The 23,415-nt window shown below is 40.2% G+C and overlaps 1 protein-coding gene across 10 annotated transcripts in view; it reads right to left on the bottom strand.

The window, feature by feature from the left end:
• Nucleotides 1-687: 687 nt before the first annotated feature.
• The window catches only part of LOC105694288 (disabled homolog 2-interacting protein), a 142,878-nt gene continuing 120,150 nt past the window's right edge, over nucleotides 688-23,415 (bottom strand). For 9 of the 10 annotated variants that reach the window (XM_012415099.1, XM_023433379.1, XM_012415358.2 and 6 more), the window contains 9 exons: nucleotides 15,609-15,703; nucleotides 12,936-13,219; nucleotides 12,238-12,524; nucleotides 11,163-11,495; nucleotides 10,064-10,468; nucleotides 9,165-9,331; nucleotides 7,237-8,805; nucleotides 6,285-6,409; nucleotides 688-3,354 (listed from right to left, as the gene is read on the bottom strand). In XM_012415099.1, coding sequence (XP_012270522.1) covers nucleotides 3,084-3,354; nucleotides 6,285-6,409; nucleotides 7,237-8,805; nucleotides 9,165-9,331; nucleotides 10,064-10,468; nucleotides 11,163-11,495; nucleotides 12,238-12,524; nucleotides 12,936-13,219; nucleotides 15,609-15,703 — 3,536 coding nt within the window. In that variant the 3' untranslated portion in view covers nucleotides 688-3,083. The remainder of the gene's footprint in view (nucleotides 3,355-6,284; nucleotides 6,410-7,236; nucleotides 8,806-9,164; nucleotides 9,332-10,063; nucleotides 10,469-11,162; nucleotides 11,496-12,237; nucleotides 12,525-12,935; nucleotides 13,220-15,608; nucleotides 15,704-23,415) is intronic. The other variant, XM_012415183.1, reaches the window with a different exon arrangement.

Raw genomic sequence — 23,415 nt, 5'->3', positions numbered from 1 at the left:
CAAATAAATATTCATAATTCCGTTGCATCCAATTTATTAGAGCATATCCGAGGCAAATAATTATTCTTTGAATTATCAAAATATTTCTTTGGTTCAATGAAATTTTTTTTTCTCAGTACAGAAAACGCGTTTTTCGCTTCAAAGTCGACCCAAAGAATTTACTCGGGGAGCAAATTAAATTACTAGAAAAATATACACGCATATACAGATAAAGTACGACGCAGTACGGTAATGCAATGTTTACGGTTGATTTTTTTTCTCATTCCGTAGGGTATTCCATGTAAGTGTGTTACAGTGTGCGCCGAAGGTACATGTGTTAAGCTATGTGGGGAAAGAATGAAAATACACGAATCCTAAATCTTAGAGACATCCTGCCTAAGCATTTGTTGTATCGAGCTGATTTCTCAAAATCTATTTATTACAAAGATTCACGTGCGAATTACGAACTGACAGCTTTTCGAATCACAGAATAATTCGTCACAATTTGCGGTTGACAATTCGGTTGATTTATATTAGGGTGTCCCATAAGTTCCTTCCGCATCGTGTATTCATGTCCTATGAAAAAAAGGGAAGAAACTTATGGGACAACCTAATATATCGTTAAGGTGATATAAAAGTGGCGTCAAAGAGTTCTCGTTTATGAATCTTTTCTCCAAAGTGGGAGTACTGAATCGATTCAAGCTTTACAATATAAATATGGAGGATATAACGAAGGTCCTGAAACTCATAAAATTTCATTTTTTTAAATTTGATCATAGATATTTTTAAAAGTTGTTATAAAAAGTGGAATTTCATGAGTTTCAGCACCTTCCTTATAGCCTCCACATTCACATTGTAAAGTTTGAAACGATTCGGTACACCCAATTCGTAGAAAAGTTTCATAAACGAGACCTCTGACGCCACTTTCACACCCCCTTAAAACGCCTTGTCAATTTAGATTAATTATTGTAATACTTCCTGTGAAATGTAAATGCTGCGATAAAAGCACATTTCTCGCAGTGATGAAATATAAATAATTTTGAGAATCCCAGCCCGTGGCGGAACGTAATACATGTATTTGGTATTTCGCAGATTCGTTTAAAGGAGTCGAGAGGTGGTCAATTGTGGTGTTAATTAAGGTGGCATGAAAGTGGCGTCAGAGGCGTTTATGAAACTTTTCTCAAAATTGGATGTACCAAATTATTTCAAACTTTACAACGTGAATATGGAGGCTGCAAGGAAGGTCCCGACATTCATGAAATTTCTATTTTTCAAACATTGTTAATAAATATTTCAAATTGTTTACATAAAATGAAATTTTCTGGATGTCAGGATCTGCCTCAGAGTCTCCATATTCATGTTGTAAAGCTCGAAACGATTTGGAACATCCAAAAAAGAGAAAAGTTTCACGAACAATTGAGTCGTCAGATGCCATTTTGATATCGCCTTAAAATCAAGTGTATAAGAAAAACGTCTTTTTATTCGTTTCATGATCGAACGATTCAAAGACGTGAGATTTTCGAAGGTACAGAAGTGAGTGGAGCAATTTCCACAGATCCAAGTCGAGGTGAGATATTGACGAGCATGAATCGACAATTTCTTGAAAAAGTCCGCTTCCTCCTCTCCACTCATGTACAAATAACTTATGCCTAGCCTATACATTGACATTAATTCGACCAACGATTATCTACGGCAATCGATTCGTGTCTATTCTCTAGGTAGCCTCTATTTCGTACTCGAAATAAGTCTTCTAGTCGTCCGCCATGAGCCAAGAGTCTAACCTCTTTCTTTGGATATCCCAATTTTTCTCGCCTTTTAGGTTAACACAAACCTAGAACAGCTCAACCGGGTATTTCGACGATTTTTGTTTCCACAAATAACTCAAGTCTTTTTTATTCTAGGACTACCTAAAGCTGAATTTCGGGAAAGGTCCATCGCTTTCAAAGTTCCCTCCAAAACAACGTTTTATTTAAGGCGATATGAAACCGGCGTCTCAATCTAGTTTACGAAACTTTTCTCCGAATCGTAAGTACCAAATCGCTTGAAATTTTACTTTCATAAATATGAAGACCTTAAGGAAGGTTCCAACACCTATGAAATATCAATTTCTTTCAATCTGTTTATATACGTTTAAAAAACTTGTTTATAAAAATTGGAGTTTCATGGGTGTTAGGACCTTCCATATAGCCTCTATATTCACATCGTAAAGTTTAAAACGATTCGATGCACTCAGTTCGGGGAAAAGTTTCATGGACGAGACTTCTTTGACGACACTTTCACATTGCCTTAACGTTATCGTTTCTTTTTAAAGGATTCAAATCTGTTTCAAATCCAGGTTCACGCAAATCTAGAAGCTCAGAAGTACTACTTTCGACAAAAAGATATCGCGGACAAGCAAAAATAGGTAACCAACGCTTCTTAAAATCGCCGCGAAGGTTCATTTTTTGGCAGGATGAACTTCCAGTTCACCGTTGTCCCAGGGTACTTAATACAGACGACAAGGACAGTCTTGTGTTCGACATGAACTGCGAATTTGTGGCAATTTGATGTTTGTACGTTCCTGAAGGTCGCTGGACAGGTTCACTTCTTGGCAGGATGAACTCTTCGGTTTACTGATATCAACGATGTTCTGCAGCAAATCTGCGGTTTAATTGTCCAGCTGGATCTTGACATTCTGTTGTTTCAAGATACTCGATGCGGATAAGGCTTATGTTTAACAACATAAACTGAGAATTTCCTGCTCCTGCACCTGTTACAGAGATTCACTTAGAAGGACGAACTCTTTAGTTCACCGATATCAGCGATGTTCTGCAACAAATCTGCGATCTAACTGTTCAGCTCGATCTTAGCCTTATACCGTTGTTTTAAGATACTGCATGCAGACAACATAATGTGAGAATTTCCTGCTCTTGCGTTCCTTAAGGTCGTCACGGAGGTTCACTTAGCAAGACGAACTCTTTAGTTCACCGGTATCAGCGATGCTCATCAGCATTCCTAGTTTGACTGGATCTTGGCATTGTACCGTTGTTTTATGATGCTCCATGCAGACAACAATCTGCGAATTTCCTGCTCCTGCGTTCCTTAAGGTCGTCACAAAGGTTCTCTTAGCAGGATGAACTCTTTAGTTCTCCGATATCAGCGATGTTCTGCAACAAACCCGCGGTCTCGTTGTTCGTTTGGGTCTTGGCATTGTACCGTTGTTTCAGGGTACTCAATGCAGACAACAATCTTGTGTTCGACGACATTAGCCGCGAATTTGCGGCATCCAAAGCGGCAATTTGTTGCTCCTGCGCGTCTATCACGCGCTGCTTGTACGACAATGCCGCCGACATCTTCTGTTGCTCGCGTCGCAGTTCCTCCTCCACAGAGATTAACCTGAGGAACAAAACCTGGAATATAGTACTCCAAAATAATAATACCTAATCCCCAGATGTCGTCAAGGTTTCTGGCATAAAAAAACCGCCATACGTTGGCGTTTGATAAATGTTAGAAACGTTGACGAGATCATGAACGGGCAAGCAAAATATTGTACAAGCGCATTGTAGCCAAGATAACGACTCGGAAGATAATTTCCATGGCAGGAAAATAAAGGAACGGAAGCTTAATATCTGACGCGAATTATTTTGTACTCGGAATGTATACTTTGCGTTTATAATGATGCGTTTAAAATTTCCCAGAGAGGTACACCGCTTCGGAGACGAAGAATCGATGCACCTCTTGGTTATTATCGAAGTCATTATTGCGAGGTTTGAAGATTTTTCCTCAAATATGAGGGAATTTTAACCCATTTGAGGACAGACGGAAGAAACGAAGCATTTCTAAGTAAATCTGAAGAACTTTTGTCGACGAGTTAGATTTTTTAAATATCGAAACGTCTGAAGAATTAAAATCTGTTGTTCGTTGAATAAATAACGATCGACAAGCAAGATTGGAAAATAATGACGAATAACTCAATTGAAATTCAGATTATCATTTCTCTTCTTTTTTTGGGCAATGTAAAGAAAAATTCAAACGGAAAAAGGGCGAGATTTTACTATGCTATCTAAAGCTAAAAACAAGCTTGGAATAAATTTGAAAAAATTATTATTTCAATCTGTGGACTTTCATAATATCGTCCTGGCAACAATGGTTGAAGTGTGTTGGAGAAGTACAAAGAGAGGAATCGAAGAGTTTTTCCCTTCGTTAGGATTGAATTTATTTTATTAAGTGGAGTTATAACGGCGGATATTTTCTCCTTGCGTCTTAAATAAAAACGAAAGAACAAAATGGCGGTTGAGTGTCCGTCAGGGTTGGGTAATTTCGCGTTTTTCGTAATTTTTGACGTATATTACGTAAACCAGGTAGTTTACTGTAGAAAATCGTAGAAAAACAGTAAATTACGTTTCCAATATGGCGGTTGCTGCAGATGTATGATATCCGTTAGGTTATAAATGTCTTTTATGGCACATGTAAACACGGAACAATTTTTAAGGAATTAATTTGATGGTTGTGTTCAAAATTCCTTCGATTTAACCCTGTTTAATATCAAATTTTTTATTGGATTTATTATTTTGGGCGTAATATTATTAGCGCTTGCGTCGAAAATTATGAACATATTACACGTTGTAATATACACGTTTTCTACGTATAATATACATGACGTATTATACCTACCCAACCCTGATGTCCGTGCACGGTATCAAAGCGATTGTTAGAAAATTCTCGGAGTGTTTGTGTTTGATTGGATGTTTAGAGACAGAAGGAGAAAGAGAAAGTGAGAAAGAGAGAGTCGACGTGTTGAATGAAGCATTTGGATGATGTTTGAGAGAGAGAGAGAGAGAATGATGATTCGTTATTAAAGGAAGCGAAAGGATAACACACTGGTATCGCAATTACGAAGCGTTTTTTTGTGAGGCTGCGCATGATCTCGAGAAAAAACCAAGAAATGCATAATTAAAGGGCTAAGACGCGTGTGGCGTATGTAAGAAATGTTACGAAGCTTAGAAATATAATTGACTCTTACACCAAGGTCCAGATCAAGCCAGAGTATACCAAATGCAGCGGATAGAATGCACAGGAACATACAATCAATTAAACATACATTAATTTCGTTAAACAGTTGTTCTCGTTTATAGGCGAAACGGTACTTTTGCAGTTGCTTTCCAACAACGGAAGAATCTAGAGACTTCAATCTGTCCTTCGCTAATAAGATGACCAGTAAGCACATGAATAAGAAAAATCTGAAAGGTTGTTCCTCGAAATCGCGGATGTAAACGGTCATCTTACTTCGAAGCTGGAGAACCGATCAGTACAATTTTTGGGTTACTCTAATTTTCGAGTTAGCTTGACAATTTTTTTTTTCGTTTTATTTAATTCGGAAGTGGAAATTTCGTCATTTTTACCCAACATCATGTCATAAATGTATACAAAAGGATGTAAATGTCTCTCTTAAAAAATCAGGTGCCCATTTTTTTTCTCTTCATTTCGATTATTATTTATCGACTGCCTACGTGAAAATATTATGGTAAAGTGCTGGATTTTATACGCAAAGTGCAGATTTATGATAGAATGATATCAAGTAAAAATCACCCAATTTCCGTTTAAGGGTTAAGGTGATATGAAAGGGTCATTCTATACATATAAAACGTTAAATATATTTATAAAACTATTCTCCAAACAGGATGCATCGAATCATTTGAAATTTCAGCACGTGATTATGGAGGCCCTAATGAAGGTTTTGAAACTCACGAAATTTCATTTGTCAAGAAAAAATTCTATTTATCCCAGACTGAAACCAAGAACAGATACTTTTTTCAATGAAATTTCATGAGCATCACGTTCTTCCTTAGAGCTTCCGTAATCATGTGCAGAAGTTTCAAATGATTCGGTGCACCCTGTTTGGAGAAAAATGTTGTAAATATTTTTACATTTTATATATATATATATATAGAATTACTCTTTCATATCACCTTAACATTTTTTTTATGCAACCAAAAGTAGGAAAACGTGGTTTTTTTCAACTTAATTCGAGTGACGTGATCGGTTCTCTCAACGTGGGGAAAGAGTGAAACCACGTCTATCGCAACTCTTTCTAAAATGAAGCTTGATGTCGCAGATCTCTATCGTTGACCGTTTTCTAAATGCTCCAAAAGGGAATATCGAAGTATCAGAGAAAATGGCAATAAAGAGTGGCAGGATTAAGGGTGTCGAAAATGACTCTTTGGGAAGGCGATCGAGATTGAGACGCAAGTTAAAGATGGAGACTAATTGCGCCAGGGAATGAACCACGAAGAGGAAGACTTTTTCGAATTTCAAGGACCAAGTACCTGGAAATGATGCTCTTCATCTTTGTGTCTGGTGCAACGCCGTCCACATCGACATCTTCGGTGGCTCCCAGACGAGCTCGCAGTCGATCTACGCTACTCTGCAGCCTCTCGATTTCGACTTCGTACTGAAAACGAAGAGAGACGCAGAGTGTTAGTTACACACGTGAACGAAAAAGTAACAAGAAAGTCGTCCATCCCAGGTGAACGGCAATAAGCGCTCTTTGAAATTTAGTTTGTTATTTACAGAGAGGTGTAAACACAAAAAATGATCAGCAAACGATATGCGACTGAACACCGCTTCTTCTATATTATTCAACATTTATCAATGCTTTTCCGCCTACAAACAAAATTTAAGGCCCTTGTAAAAGTGGCATTAAAGAGGTCTCGTTTATTAAAAATCCTTTCAAACTTTATAACGTGAATATGGATACTATAAATAAGGTATTGATACTCATCAAATTTCAATTTTTTAAAAATTTAATTATAGATATTTAAATTTTTGTATGGAACATGAAATTTCATGAGTGTCGGGACTTACCTTATAGCCTCCACATTAACGTTGTAAATTTTGAAACAATTCGATACACCCAGTTTGGAGAAAAATTTGACGAACGAAACCTCTATGACACTACTTTCATATCCCCTTAAATGATTCTTTTTAGCAGATTTTGTAAATAATTATTTAACACAGTCCAGACTAGTAAGAAGAATATATCAGAAGGATCGCACGTGAACCTTTACGTGAATATGTAGATTATAAGAAAGGTACTGTCACATTAAAAAAAAAAAAATGAAATTTCATGGGTGTCAGGGCCTTCCTTATAGTCTCCACGTTCACGGTGTAAAGTTTAAAACGATTCGGTACACCCAGTTCGTAGAAAAGTGATATATAGAATAAAACCTTCAGATGCCACTTTTACACCCTCTTAATGATATCTCTGCAGAGCCTCACCTGGTCGATGCTTCGATGACTCCGAGATTTACTCCTCCTGGTGGCGCAACTCTCTTCTTCACTGGTATCAGAAAGATCGCGAGTAGAGTCCAAAGAAAGCCGTCTTCTAAGTTTCGGACAACAAATGGGTTGCGGTTGTTCTGAATTCGTCCTATGAGCAACATTGCCCTGCCTCCACTGAGTACTCTGTCCATTCCTCTGTACATTTCTCATAGGTTGTGGTGGCGGTGAGGGGCTCAAATCAACACCTCTAACAACTTCAACACCACCACCACTTCCATCTCTCTCTTCTGAACTGCTACTTCCTCTTCGTCCAGACCTACCATGAGTCGCTTCCATATGATACACAGGATTAGCAAAAGCCAAAGGTGCGGTGTTAATGATATGTGCATTGGCATTGTTGCTAAGATCAACAGGACTGGAGCTTTGACTGTAGGCAGCGAAGCTCTGGTACCCTGAAGAAGCGACATTGCTGAGCTGCGAGATGGAGATCTGGGAGCCCTTCTGGGACTTGGACTCCGACACTTCATCATCAGCATATCTGAGAAGATCCGAAAGCTCGTCCAGATTCCCATTAGCTCCCGTCAAGTTCCCAGTTTTGGAGTAATTGTTGTTGGGCTGATTGATCGGCAGAGTCAGATTCGGCTGGTTGTTCGCGTTGATGGTCGTCTTGGAGACGTTGTTGTAGTTCTGGGTCTGGTTCGCGTGTTCCTCTCTGTGACAATGATTCCGACTTCCTGACCTGGAGACGTTGTAGCTGTTGTGGTTGAAGTTGTCCTGGTCGTGCATGTCTAGGCTCTGCAACCTGGCGATGTTGTGCCGGTGGTGCTGACTTAGGGACGCGTTGTTTGTCGGATTGCCCTGACCAGTGATGTTATAATTCGAATCTTTCAGGTTGCTGTGACTTTCCGATCTTGTTGGACTAGTCGGATGCGTTTGGCAGTGGTTAACGTTGGCCAGACTGGCACTGGCAGTTAATCTGTAGCCCGCTCCTGACCGATTCGAGGCTAATGGCCGATGTTGTCGCGAAACTGGCGTTGGGGAACGAGAAACGAACGCTGGGGGTTCTAATGGATAGTCATCGGTGCTGATTTGGAGTTGTAGTTTGCCGTTTGTTGGCATGTATGCGTTCCTTGGCAATGTTGCTGCTCGGATTACGTTTGGACTGCGGGAACTGTTGTGTCCTAGGGTGTTCGTTTGTAGAATCTCGTTGCTGTCTCTGGTGGTTCCGTTTAATGTACTGTGATTGCTCAGCGTTGACGTGGCAGAGATGGAGAGATTCGTGTTGCTGTTCGCGATGGTTGGATCGTTGTAGCGGAAGATGTTGTTCTGGAGATTCGGGTACCGGTTGGAAGCTGGGACTGGACTCGGGCCAGGTTGGTCCAGAGCTAGGGAAATCCTCTCCAGGATTTCCGGCAACCTGGATGGCGGGGATGACGGCGATGATGACGTCGAAGCTGCCACGCTCTCGCGCAGGAGAGCGTGCAGCAACGAGAGTTGCTTGCCAAGGTCTATGTAGCCGTCGAATTCTAAGGAGTTGTTCGATGGCGCGTCTTTTGGCAGAGGACTCTGTAAAAATCGGCGAGAAAATGTTCATTACTCTTTCGGACAAATCTGGAAAATTGTAGAATGTGATGTCCAAGATGTCAACTGCTCATGAATCGTTTAAGACTTTACAACGCGAATACGAAGGGTATAAGGAAGGTCTCCATATCCACAGTTTGATTTTTTATCCAAAAATTGTAAAAATATCTATAAACAAATTATAAACAAATTTATATTTCATGAGTGTCAGGACCTTTCTTATAGTCTCCATATTCACATTGTAAAGTTTAAATCATATGAAACCAAAGGCAATCCGTTCTAAACGAAAGAAATCGTTTCACTGATTTTCGAGTGAATAGCTCCTCGAGTTATTAAATACTCACGCTAATAAGCTGCAGGAAATTCTTCATGGCAGATGCCTCTCGCTCCAGGAGGTCGTTCATGTACTCCATGAAGTTCTCCTTGCCCTGGAATCTGGTGAAATTGGCCAGTGTCTGTAGGGTTTTCGCCACGAGGGTGAGATTTCTCGCCGCCTTCTCGTTCGGATATTCTGCGAAAAGACGGTTATTAGTCACGCCACGTCTGAGGCAATTTAATTCGTAATTAAAGACTAGTGACGATGTAAAGAAGGGAGATCCACCGAGTACAGGGCGAGCGCATTCGTGTACTCCAAGTACCCATCAGGATTACTTGACGAAGGGCGGCCTTGCGCCACGCGAAAATTACAGAGCCGCTAATTCCTCGGCAATTCCCAGAGTAATAAAGCAATTACTTTCCCTCGCCTCTCCGGAGCCTCGACCTTTATTATTAAACATAAAAGAACTTGACTGCCTTCTCTGCAATTTCCAGTGCAGTCTTCTACGCGACTGATGAACACTTTGATTAGCCCTGTCGTCGGGTTCCTCGATTAATTTCCACTTTGGAAGGGGAGACCGAAATCAATTGTAACAATGTTTACATTTTTAATCCTAGACTGAGAAAAAATTTCATTGAACCAAAGAGATATTTTGTTAATTCACACAATAATTTAGTTAAATTGAAAAAATGTTAAAAATCGATTGAAAAAAGTTTCATTTAACAAAAGAAACATTTCCTTGAATAGTATCAAAGAAATATTTCATTAATTTAGAGATTAATTATTTGACTCGAATAAATTGGATGCAACGTTTCTTAGGAATTACGAGAATTTATTTGAGCACACTCAAGTCAAATAATTATTCTTTGAATTGACGAAATAATTCTTTGGTTCAATGAATTCTTTTCCTCGGTGTACTCAACTCACCGTGAGTAATATTGAAGAGAGACGGGCTGAGTATGGCGGGACAGAGGAATCTGAGGAAAATCGAGGCGGAAATAAGATTGTCGGCGATGTCCTCTCTTCCCATTTCCGCAAGTCTTTCCCGGAAAATCCTGAAACACTCTCGCAATTCCAAAGGGAAGTGTGCGTGGCTTGAGAGTATCCTACTCCACGCGAGTTCCACGGCAGCTCGGAGGTTTTGTTGCTGTTTGTGGAGAGCTGCGACCGAGGCAACCTTAAGGGGGTCGACTTCGCAGTCGCCACCTTCGACGGCTCCTCGGACAACGGCTCCCAAGGTTTCTTGAAGGTACCTATCTCCGGTCAGTTTAAGGTACGCCTCCATTGCCTTTGTTGCCAGCGAGTTCCCTCGAAATGTCAGCCTCTCATCGTCTGAAATTTATTACAAAATTATGCTTCACCTTAAACTATTGATGCGATCGAAGAAAAAATCTGAATCGACCTTACGGGAATGTGAACGTCGTAAAACTTTTCTCTAAACTGAGTGTACCGAATTGTTTCGAACTATACGTGAATATTATTGCTATATGGAAGGTTCTAACACCCATGAAATTTCAATTTAAATAATTTGTTTACAGATATTTTTTAATTTTTTATAAAAATAAACTTCATGGGTGTCAGGATTTTCCTTATAACCTGCATATTCACGTTGTGAAGTTTGAAACGATTCGGTACACTCACGTTGGAGAAAAATTTCATGAACAATTGACCCTTCAGATGCCACATTCACATTACCTTAAGGATCATTCGTTTATGGAACTTTTCCTGGAACTGGGTATATCGAATTGGTTGAAATTGAATCACTTAAATGTGAAACCTCTAAGTAAGGTCCCGACATCAAAGAAATTAATTTTTCTGTGCAAAAATTAATAAATGTTCAGGAACAAATTGTAAAAAAAATGAAATTTCACGGGTGTCAGCACCTTCCTTAGGGCCCCCGTATTCACGTGGTAAAAAAAAAAAAAATTGAAATTTCAGGCTTACGCCCTGCATAATCACCAGGTAAAATGTTAATCGAGCTTTGCCTTTCCCCATTACACAAATGAGAATGCGGTGTGATACTTACCTACTTTATGGATGTCCATCATGACCAAGTCGGCCAGGAATTGAGGGGCCTTCTTCTCTCGTTGCATCACTGCCACGAGAGCAGTGGCGATGTCCTCTTTAGCTTTAACACCGATCACCGGCTCGAGTTTCTCACAGAGCGAGGCGTAGTCGGTCTTCAGGTACTCTAGAAATTCTTGATACACCTGTACCGGTAGGATGTCGACCGATTGGAAACGACATTTCACCCTTAAGGCTGGAGGTTCCTTCAACGGTCCCTTGTCGCCCACCACCGCGTACCATTTTTCCGTCAGGTATCGTGACGTCACGTTGTGTACCGGTATGCTAACTGAACCTGTCAAAGACAAAAATTTAAATTTATTATCTCGACAATACTGAAATGCATTAAGGTGATGTGATAATTGCGTCAAAGAGGTCTCGTTTATGAAACTTCTCCGAACTGGGTGTCTAGAATCGTTTCAAACTTTATAATATGAATGTAGAGGCTGTAAGGAAGGTCCCGACACCCGTGAAATTTCATTTTTTATAACAAATTTTAAATCTATAAAAAAATTGATATTTCATGGGTGCCTGGACCTTTTTTATAGCTTCCATATTCACGCGGTAAAATTTCAAACACTTCGGTATACTCAGTTTGGAGAAAGGTTTCATAAACGAAGGACTCCTCAGATATCACTATCATATCACCTTAAATAATACGAAATTTAGTACTTAATTAAAATAATATTAATTTAAGTTAATATATGTGTGGAAATTGTATTCATCAATACAACTCCCATGTAAAAAAAAAACATACGGGTATACGTTTTCTAAGGAACGCGAAGGCCAATTAGCCGGTCCGTCTCTCAAGCGCGTCGAAGCTCGACTGACTTCCCAAAAAACGGATTTCGCCTTCCAACGTCTTCCCCCCTCGCCCCCCTAAACTTCTCGGAAGACCAGCCACGACGGACTCGGGCGGCGAGAGTCCTCACACATTGTTTATCTTAGCTAAAAAATCCTCCGATCCTACATGTTTTAATTTGAGAATTCAGGGCGGTAGATGAAATTATAAAAAAATAGGGCAAGGCAATTCTTACCGATGAGGACATTCTTGTCTCGTTTCTTCTTCCTGTCCGCCTCTCGGTAGAGATTGACTTGGATGGTGTTGACCGAGGGCAGGTGATGAAAGTCGAAATGCTCGCCCCAGAAGCAAAGGTCGGCCTTTAGCTTTGCCGTGGTGCGTGCATAAAGAGTATTGTCCAAACAAACTTCGCAGAAATACCGTTTTTTAGCCGGTACTCCTTTTGCCTCCAGCAGCCAGATTTGTAGGGAGTTGTCGGTTCTTCGAGTCTGCTCGGCATCGGGCTGGACCGATTTCCGCAAGCTGTGGAAATACGAAGAATATTTTTATGAAAATGAAACATGTCCGTTTGTTGTACATCTACCAATCCGAACTTTATCCAGGCTCAACAAGAAGCCGCTTAGTTAAAAAAAAAAAACACCTGTCTAGCCACTATTCAAAACAATGAAACAAAATACTGTTAGGCATTTGAGATGTATAATGATATCTTAATGATATTAACAATGTTAAAGACAGAATAGTCCATTTTACTACTTCCAAAAAGTAAAAAAAAATGTAGTAACTGTTACAACACGTAATTTTGTCATAAAAAGTACTCGAATTTTCAGCGATGAAAACTAGTTAAACACCAAAAAAACTATTAATTTAACAAGGTTTTCCTCAGTGATGAAAATTCGTTAAAAAAAATAGTTCATTTAACTAGGTTTTTCTCACCTGTGCAGCCACTGGTCCCGCTCGTGGGCGGTCCTGCAGCTGAAGTACTTGGGTCCCCCGTTGCTGGGAGTCACCTGGAAGCAGTGTGGCCGACCGAGTAGGCTTGGATGTAACGGGGTAACAGCAGCGAGGTCCATCGAGGTGACGGCCTGTCCGCAGAGGAGCGATTCGTGCGACCGACACCCGCGAAGTCCGGCACCTCGCTGCTTCTGTCGCTCCAACTTCGTCACGCTCTTCGTCCTCTTCAGGGGGTTCGACCGGAAGGACCTCTTCGAGAAGAAATTCTGTGAACGCGAAATGGCGCCGAAATTAGACTTTCGATCAGGAGGGAAGGATAACACAGTTTCTTTATAAGGGTACGCACATGGGAACTTGGCTTTACACTTTAGTTAATAAAAATAAACGGTTTTGTTAAATGAATTAAATTTTGTTTTTGCGCGAAGTTAAATTTTTGTTTCGATGATATCAATATCTGTCGAATTAGTGTCCAGAATTCCTCGACACTTACCCTGGCCGTGAAATAGTTGACGATGACGGTGACAATTTTATCATCTCCCTCCTCCATCGGCCCAACGCACATTTTCCGTTTCTTCATCAGCGCGAATCGAGTTTTTAAATCGCGTGCGAATTTTCTCGCGTTCGATCCCCTCTCGGAGTCTTTTTCACGAAGAGACGCGACGATTTAATACCGACAAATTTCGAGTTCCTTTCCTTGACGGAATTGTCCCCTGTCATTCTGAACGGTTTCTGTTCCCTGGAAGACGATTATGTTCGAGCTCCTTCTGCCCTCCAGGTGCAAGAAATCCCTCTTTCGAGGATAGTTTCAGGATTTTTTCGCGAATTCTTTTGGGACGCTGCCTAAATGTACTAGTTTCGTTACTATTAATATTAACAGATATTTTCAGCTACAGTTACAGCTAACTTACAGAAACGTTTCTACTAACTGTACATGTAAGAAAGTAAAATTAACTGGATTTATCCGTTAATGGGATCGTTTTTAACCATATGATGAACAACCATTTCTATCAGATAGGCTTTTATGTCTTTAAGGTTCTTATTTTTTTCCATATAGGGTACTTCCTAGGAAGTCAACTTTCGGTCGATGATCTCAATAGGTTGTCGCGAAAATTCGAGAAAACACTGCAGATCGTTGTCGGACTCGGAAGTTGAATTTATCCGACACTTCCGGAATACTGCGAGTAGGGGGTAAATCCAAACAGGATCGCGAATGTATTTACGTCCATAGAACGAGAGCAAATCGGGACGAGAATGTATTTCGAGGTTGTATTTCACGATAGGTAGCCTGTTTTAACAAGCTTCCGAAGCCAAATATTCGAAATCATGTACGAGTGCAAAGACGTTATTCAATTTTTGAAATGATCTGCAAGCACCAAGATGTCCAACCAAGAAATGCATCTCGGATTCTTAAAACGCGTTTAATCGCTCTCGGGCAAGTTTGTAGATATCGAGGTTTTCCTCGTTTAATGGCTCTCAAAATTTCAACAAAAAATTCAACGAGCAAATTGTTAAAATTTCGCGCGAAATATGTCGAAAGGAATCTGTTCGCTCGAATTTTAACTGGCGAATTTTGCGAAGCAAATTGTTTAAATTTCGCGCGAAATGTGTCGAACGGAATTTGTTCGTTCTAATTCGAACTCACGAATTTGGCGTTATTAAACGGCGCAGTTTCATCTTTCTTGCGATTATTCCGCGACGAAATCTCCGCGCCCAAAAAAAAAAACTCAATTAGCAAATTGTATTAAACTTTGCGCGAAACATGTCGAAAGGAATTTTTTTCGTTCTAATTCGAACTCACGAATTTGGCGTTATTCAACGGCAGAGTTTCACTTTTCTCGCGATTATTCCGCGACGGAATCTCCTTGCCGACTGGCGCAGATGCGGCTTCCCGGTGACCCACGGTAAGCAAGTCGAGGAGGGATCCTCTCGCTCGGAAGGGCAGCTTTGTTCCCGGCGAAAAGAAGCGCGGGCCCCTCGGCTCCCTTCCAGAAGGGACGCCTCGGTCGACCTAGAGGAGCGCACAAAAACGTCTTCGGGGGTTCTCGACGGGCGAACTCGCGGTCGCCCGAGAAACCAGTCCCAGTATGGACTATGAATGACGAATGGAGCCGAAAGTGAGATTTAGGACGAAGGGAGAGAAGCGCGAGACGGAAAGCGAGCGACTGGGGCGGCCATTTTGCCAGACGCCATTTTTAAGAACGATAAAGCACGTGCCAAAAGGTAGAAAAATTGTAATTATGTTTCGTATGCACCCTGTGTTTAAGGATATAACATTTTAAACGACGGGAACGATCAAGGTGTACGTGCTTAAACTGTTAGTCATTTTTCTTTAAAACGAGTGATCATTAGCAGAGCACCCTCTTTTCCTTTTTTTATCTCGAGCTTCATCCGTGAAAGATTCCCACCACCCATCTCATCCTAGATCCATGAATCCCAGGTTCGTGGACGTTCAGTTTCTCCCGAAAGTCGCAAATCAAAGACGCGCCCCCCTTTAAAGATTCGCCGACCACTCCCGAACGCGCAATTTACAATCGAAGCGAGGAAAAAGGACAAAAGGAGTGATTTTACGACGAGGGGAACCGGATCGCTGGACCCGAAGCTCGTCATCCCTCACTTCGACGAGCAAAGGTTTACGTTTACTTTTTGAATACTCACGACGATTCGATTCGGCGTCACGTCCAGAGGCCGGGCTCCCAGGACCGGGGTGGCCGGGGCGCTGCCCCTCCTGCAGGCTTTTTCATAGGAGGTATCTGCAACGAGAAAATAAAAAAACAATGTAAATACGTCGTTTAATATCGTATGGAAAAAATAAACAATGCAAATATGTCGACTAATATCGCAAGGAAAAAATAATCGATGTAAATATGTCGTATAATGTCGCAAGAAAAACATAATTTAAATACGACGTTCAATATCACAAGTCCCATTTTTTCTTTAAAACGGTAGATTGTTTAATCTTATAGTATATTTCAGCTGTGAACAGGTCGAATGGATTTTCGAGACAATTTTCTGTCGAATTTCGTAACGTTCGTGCACGGATTTTCGTGACGCTCATACATCAAGTTGATATTCCGCATATCACGAGAAGAAAAATGCAATTCTATAATAAAAGTTGGAAAATTTTCATTGTCCATTCTGTTTGCCCGACACCCATTATCTAACTAATATTTTGCCTGAACCGTAGTCGATTAAATCGACTTTATACTTGGAGTCATGATATATTTTTGACATCACGAAGGGTCAGTTTCGGAAGGATTCGACTTTCGTCGGAAAATTCGAGTTTTCCGATTTTTCGGACCGCACGCCCATGAAAAAAAAATCGTGGCTCCCCTTTTTCCCAGGTTAGGACGAAATGCCAGAATCGTGCCAAAATCCGAGTATTAACGGTTAGGGGAAATCGAGCGTACGACATTTTTGAAAGGTCTGACAATGCGACACGTGGGGTGAAAAGGGTGCAAGAAGGCGCCTAAAAGGTCAAAAATGAAAAGACGAAACGTATAACGCCCTAATCGCGACATTGGGGAGCATCCATGAGAATTTATTGGTCGAAAGTGGATCATTTAAGCGGGAAAAAAATTATTGACCTCCCCGATTAATCTCCCAAAACCGTAAAATTATGGCAAAAGGGAACGAAACTTCGGGTTAAGAACGGAAGGGTTCGTCGAAAAGTAAAAAAAAAAATCGGGAGGTCCACCTACTTGCCCCAGATGTTATATCCTATTCTGTCTTTTGTGTTGTTTCGTAAATTTCTAGTTTCTATATTTAAAGTTTCCATAATTTCCGAAAAACATTCTTTATTTCATGAAAAACTTTTTTTTGTGAATTGGAAAATCGATTTTCATTTGGAAATTTCATTGTTTGAACAAAAACTGTATTTATTACGGATAAGAACGAAAAAAGAGCATTTTTTTTCGGAAAATGAAATTTCGTGAATTTCAATCCTTTTATTAGGACCTTCATAATCACATGAGTTGAATTTTGAAGTTAGTCGGTGCACTCAGTTTGGAGAAAAGTTTTATAAATGTTTTCATTATTTTTATAAATATAGAATGACCCTTTCGAATCACCTTAACTTAAACTTATAAGAATGAATAGCTCCGTATCTAATACTTGCAAGAATTAATATTCCCTTTTAATAGACGTGTCAAATTGTCCATAATCACCTTCCATCTTTTTAAAGCGGAAAAATGGCTTTTATAATTAACACTCTTAGGAGACCTACGCGACTTTTTTTTTATTCGAGAGCTGTTCTCTCTGTTTCTCTCGTTCCGTTAAATATTCCTGGTCCCTTTCGTCGTTTACGGTCAGTGGTTTAAATGGACCACTTGAACAAAAGTCTGAAATTACTAGACTTCCATTCGCACGCACCGGCCATTCAATGCACCAAAGTGCATCGCCAGTAACGAGAGTGCACACGCGTCGACCCTCGTCCCGATTCACACGTACGTACAACCCTCCTTTTCTATTACTATTTTTCTCATTTTTTCTTTCTCTTTTCCTCTCGCAGGTTGGAGCCAAACAGAGAAGGGGATAGAAACGAGTCGAAGGAAGTCGATGTCGTAATTCTTGGTATCTACCTCTGGTATCCGTCCTTTGAAAGTATATCGTTATCGAACGTGAGACCGTCGAGAAAAAGAGAGAACAAAGCAAGAAAGGAGAAGCGAGATTCTGGGAGGAATTTTCTCGAGGAAAAAGGAAAGCGATGGAATGGCGACCGTGTTTCGCTCGTTTACTTTCGATCCATTAAGGAAAGTTTTTAGGGAAACGATCGGCTCGGAATTTTCCGAGGGAAACTTATGGCGTCAAGGTATTATTTAATTCGTAAAAAATTGTGTACGTCGAAGGGTTAATTTTTCAAATTAGAGAGATGCTCGAAGAAAGGGACGAAGGGAAAAAAGGGATGCCTCGGGAAAGGGTTTCAGAAAGTTCCAGGAATTTCATAACATATTCCCCAAGAGTGAGCTTTTGTAATTTTTCACTGACTTGCGCGCGTTTGCGCAATTTGTTGTTAATCCTGAAAAGGGAGGGAATTTTTCGAGGGAAATTCATCGAAAGGCTATTTAACCCTTCTAGTGCCCACCGAAGTTGTTAGCACTTGTAAAATGAAGATATATCGTCGTTCGGCACTAAAAGGGTTAAACCGATGAATGATTTCGCGTGTTGCAGGATTAATTTTCCAAATTACAGAGGTGCCAAGCAGAGTGAAAAATAATCCTTAAAGTATTTCCCTCGCCAGAGACTTTGTAATTTTACACGGTGAGTCAATATTTGCTCATTTTGTTGTTAATCCCGAAAAGACGAGAGATCCTTTTAAAGGTCCACTTTTAATCTCACTTGAAAGAGGAGCGTGGGTGTCGTATCTGTATTCAGCGCCTCCACCCCTTTACGAGTAAATCGTTTCGAGACCCTTGAGGAAAATTGTTATAACAAAACACAGGCAAAGATTACAAAATCTCCTCTCATTAACCGATTCAAAAAAATAATCCACAGTCATAATACAAATTTTTAGACAGATTAATAAATATAAGCACTTGAAAATAAACCAACAATGACTTTTGCAGATATGTTGTTACTGAATGCAAATTATATAATAATAATTATATTCATGGACGCAATATTCTTTACTATAACAAACGAATTACTGCAGTAAGAGTAAAATTTGATAAACAATGTTTTTTTTGCTCAGAGGGCAAATGTGTCTTTTTCCATGTAGAGGGGATGCAACGTGTAAAATGTATTTGAATGCAAATTATGTAATAATAATTATATTCATGGGTGCAATATTTTTTACTATAACAAACGAATTACCGCAGTAAGAGCAAAATTTGGTAAATAATGTTGTCTTTTGTACATAGTACAAATGTGTCTTTCCTCATGCAGGGGGGGATGCAACAAGGACGCAACGTTCTTTTCTGGGGTGCATCATCGCCCTCTTTCGTTCCATTAGACTCATTCTTCTCGGATGAAAAGGGAGGTCCGGGATTTCTCCAAGGGGAGATCGTCTCCTGGTACGAGACTCCGAATCGATGACGAATCGATCGATTCAGCGATCGCAGCTGCGACCTCGAATTCGCTGCAGGAAGGAAAAGTTCTTTTCCGATAGAAACGTCTTTGATTGACCGTAAAGTGCCTTCGAATAAGGAAGAATAGTGACTCAACTAACTGCAAGCACATCTTTATAAAAGATGGAACGAACAAAGCAGAGCCATTGTGGGCCTTAAGGTGATACGAAAGTGAACTGAAGGATCCTTTATGACACTTTTATCAGATTTGGGAGTACTAAATCGTTTCAAATTTTACCACGTGAAGATGGAGGTCCTAAGGAAGGTCTCGGCACTCATTAAAAGTGTTTAAATTTATTTATAAACATTTTTTTAATTTTCGTAATTTTTTAATTTTCGTAATAAAAAAAATGTTGTTTCATGAAAATTTACATTTCATTTCGCTACACCCTGTTTAAAGAAGTTTCATAAACGATTCGCCACTGAGATGCGATTTTCATTCCACCTTAAGGATTACAAATGTTCAAGATCTATTGGACTTCACAATCCGGTTCGATGAATATCATGATTTATTTAAAAAATTAATTTGTTGATTTTTAAAATCACAATTAAAATCGTTGACTTCAAAAACAAAACTCACAGTTTAAATCGTCGATTTTAATCAAAAGATTTAAATCATCTCAATCCTATCCATGTCAGTTAAGGGTTAAGGAAGCGTTAAAAAAAAATGAAAAAAGTGACTCACCGATGTTATGACGGACGAGACCGATGCCATTTTTTGGTAGACGATCGAAACATCGGACGACCGGTCATGGCGACTCCCAAAGGAGTGGTACGAACCCAACCGTTGCTCCCGTTACGAGGTCTCGACACGTTGTCATTAATCCGTCCAGGGCGGTTAAATAGAAATTGGCAGTTACGGTTGAAAGGGACTAACGAGATCCGGCGTCCTGCTGGCGGGACCTCGGCATGTTTACTTAGAGTTGAGAATGGCGGAGGGAATAACGGAGGCGGAGTTCTACGGAATTACCATACCCGGCCACCTATATTACCGAGTCATTACGGGATATCCGATCCGGGGACTTTATCGATGCACTGCAGCGATTTTGTTGCCAACCGAAGGGACGCAACTTCTCGTTAAATGACTTTGTCGTTCCAGTTTCCGACTGTGTCGCGTTAGCCTTTGGTTTCGGATTTACGAATCCGAGGCGAACGTACTATTCCTTAAGGTGTTATAAAAGGGTCCTTCTCTATAAAACGTGAAAATATTTATAACTCTAACACGCGATTATGGAGGTCCTAATAAAAGTCTTGAAACTCACGAAACTTCATTTTTCGAAAAAAAAAAAAATGTTCTCCGTTTGGTTCTGGTCTGGGATAAATGCAACACTTTTCTGTCGAAAAATTAAATTTCGCGAGTTTCAAGTCCTTCATTCAGACCTCTATCATCACATGCTAAAGATTCAATTGATTTGGTGCACCCAGTTTGGAGAAAAGGTGTATAAATATTTTGACGGTTTAATATATGTCTACCTTTCTTAACACCGTAAGTTCTCTTAAAGCTGAAAACAAAGGAAAGCCGGGTGATAGAAGGGAAATTTTTTCTGGTAGTCGATGCTTGTTCTCCGACTTCTAATTGTAATTGTAATTAGCAGCCTTACAATTGAAAAATATTAGCGGCCTGTGAAAATTCTTTCCACGTTTTTAATTTTTTACTTGGTTTAATAATTATTTAGTTTAATAGCATCGAAGACAAGGCTAGAGATACAGACTTCAACATTATTTTGTAGGAAAGGAACAAGGAAAATCTATACAACTAATAGAACTGCAAAATCTTGTGACATGTTTGAGGTAGCAACAGGACGAAGATGTAATTTTACATAAGAAATTCGAGGATTTCATTTTTTTAGACCAAAATGTTCACATCACAAGTAGAATTACGTGGGGCAAAATGTCGAATGTTTGGCATGATTACTATATAGTATAAATAATATTGGATTATCTGCAATAAAAATATTTATTGTTTAATGTTGTGGTACGTTTGAGTTGGCAACGAGAACAAGGATGTAATTCTACGTGAAAATTCGAGTAATTTCACCCGTTTTGAACCGACGTAACAATGTTATCCCCGAGGTAGGTGATTTTCCTGAGCGCGATAACGAGCGCGCTCGAGCACCGAAGAAATCGACCGGTCGTAACTTTTGTAATCGAATCGTATGGCACCTTCACGGGAATTCCTCGTCGATACTCGAGTCCAGGAACGAGGAGTCGGTTGCGTTTATGCGAGGGCTTCGCCATAACGTGAGAAATTCCGATCGGCTTGGAGAAAAAACGGCGAAAAGAAAGAGGCGCCCAGAGAAACGGTATCCATATTGTTGTCTATTTCTGCCGCGATAACTCGAACCTTGAGAACGATACCTGAAATACATTGAAATAATACTATCCTTCACAATTTCTAATCCGCATACAAATTAATGGAAAAAGAAATAAACTAAGGGCTAATACGAGGGGTGACTCAAAAGTAAGTTCCACTATTTTTTTAAACCCATTTGGTTGGCGGGAAACGTTTGAACTTTGGAAGGAATATTTGTGTATGTGTAGTGAAAGCCCTGTAAAATCCCTATGAAAAACGAATAACACCGCGAACTTCACAATCGGCGGTAGGAGCGAGTGGTCTCCATGGCGACTGGGGCGTGACTGACCTAGCGATGAATGCACCCGCATAAGGATTTTACAGGATTTGTACTACACACAGACAAATATTCCCTCCAAATTTCAAACGTTTCCCGCCAACCAAGCGGGTTTAAAAAAAATAGTGGAACTTACTTTTGAGAAACCCCTCGTAACTCTCATCTTTGATTTATGAACAGAGAATGGTGTATTTATAAATTTTATATTAATATTTTCCAATTGAATTTTTAAATGCTGTTATCAGATTTTGGTTCAACGACCCCAAAAACCATAAGACTCCCTTTTTTATGATTCAACCAGTTTTAAACTTTTTGCGCTAGATCGGATCCGCCATTATTAATTTTTTAATTCTATTATTAGATTTGGTTTCAGCAACCGCAAAAATCTTGAGATGCCCATCTTGATAAAAATCGGAATAGTTTTACTATTTTCCCTTTAGATGTGTGTGTACAGCTATTTCATAGATGTTATTGTCGTGTATGGTTCATCCACAGTGAAGTGGTTAAAAGATGAAACTCGGAGAAACAGCGGATCCGAGTCCTCGGATTTAAATGCGAATTCCCCCACGGTACACGAGACACGCCCACTCCGAACGCGACATAACGTATGAATACTAATTGCACGGAGTCCTAATTGTCGTAATCGCTTTTATTCGACAAACCCTTCCGTGACTCGGTGCAACGAGGTCGAATGCAGCTGTCGAAAGACCGCCAAGAGGACCTCTCGGGAATGCATCTTTTGTGAGCTGCAAATACCGATGCCGCGAGTTGACATCGAAATGAAACGTTTGCAGGACAGAGGAGGAGAAATGAGTTCGCCTCAATCAAGCGATCATTGCGCCATCCATCAAAGAACCGATTTACAGTGCTTCGATGATCAGATAAACGAGATAAAACGGAAAATCATCGAGACAAAAATTTTTAATTTGTAGGTTAGGGGGGAAGGTAAATCCGCTTTACTTGGGCGATTGCCGCGACATTTATTATTGAAACGATCTACAGTGCTTTGTGAATCGGATAACGGGATAAAACGGAAATTCGTTTTAAAAAAATGAAACGTTTGGAGGTTAGGGAAGAGGAAAAGCGAGTTCGCCTTAACAGGCGATTGCGGTATGTATTAAAAAACTGATTTATAGTGCGTCTTGAGTCGGATAAAGGAGATAAAACGGAAATCCACCGATAAATGGCGTCCGGTAGAGACGAAGACGAAGGTGTTTTCTGAACATATTCGAGGATTTAGAAGCTATTGGAAATGGGATTTGAGAATAATACACTTTATTGTACTTCATTTAACAAAGACTTTATTCTTTCTATAACGCTCACAGGACCCATCTTTACTTCTCCAATCACTCTAGCGAACTAACTACAAAAGGGCAACTGCTGATCTCGGTCAGCACCAGTGATGACTAAATTCTTTCTCTGGACCCTCTTTGTGGAGGTGCGACTCTGCGTCGCCTCTTAATCCAAACAACGGTTCTTATCGTTTCTGAAAACCCTCCACTAAACATGGGCCAGACTCTCTCTCTCTCTCTATACACATTAAACATAGATTGGTTTTTGTTTCATTTATAAACCTCAATCTTCAGGTTTATAATTCCAACAGAAGCGAACAAGGCGATTTAAATGCCGCTTGGGTACGGCAACTTCCTGCTCTCTCTCCCTTTTCCTGCATCCGTCGTCAAGGGTGGGACAATGGAACTGCACGGCGCGTGCACGCCGAGGATTGACGCACGAATGAAAAGAAATACCCCAAAAAACATGAGGGACAGA

The sequence above is a fragment of the Orussus abietinus genome, unplaced genomic scaffold, assembly GCF_000612105.2.
Source record: "Orussus abietinus isolate OABI.00-Male unplaced genomic scaffold, Oabi_2.0 scaffold163, whole genome shotgun sequence".
NCBI classification, from domain to species: Eukaryota; Metazoa; Arthropoda; class Insecta; order Hymenoptera; family Orussidae; genus Orussus; species Orussus abietinus.
Note: the sequence above shows the minus strand (reverse complement) of the source record. Positions and strands in the feature narration are given on the sequence as shown.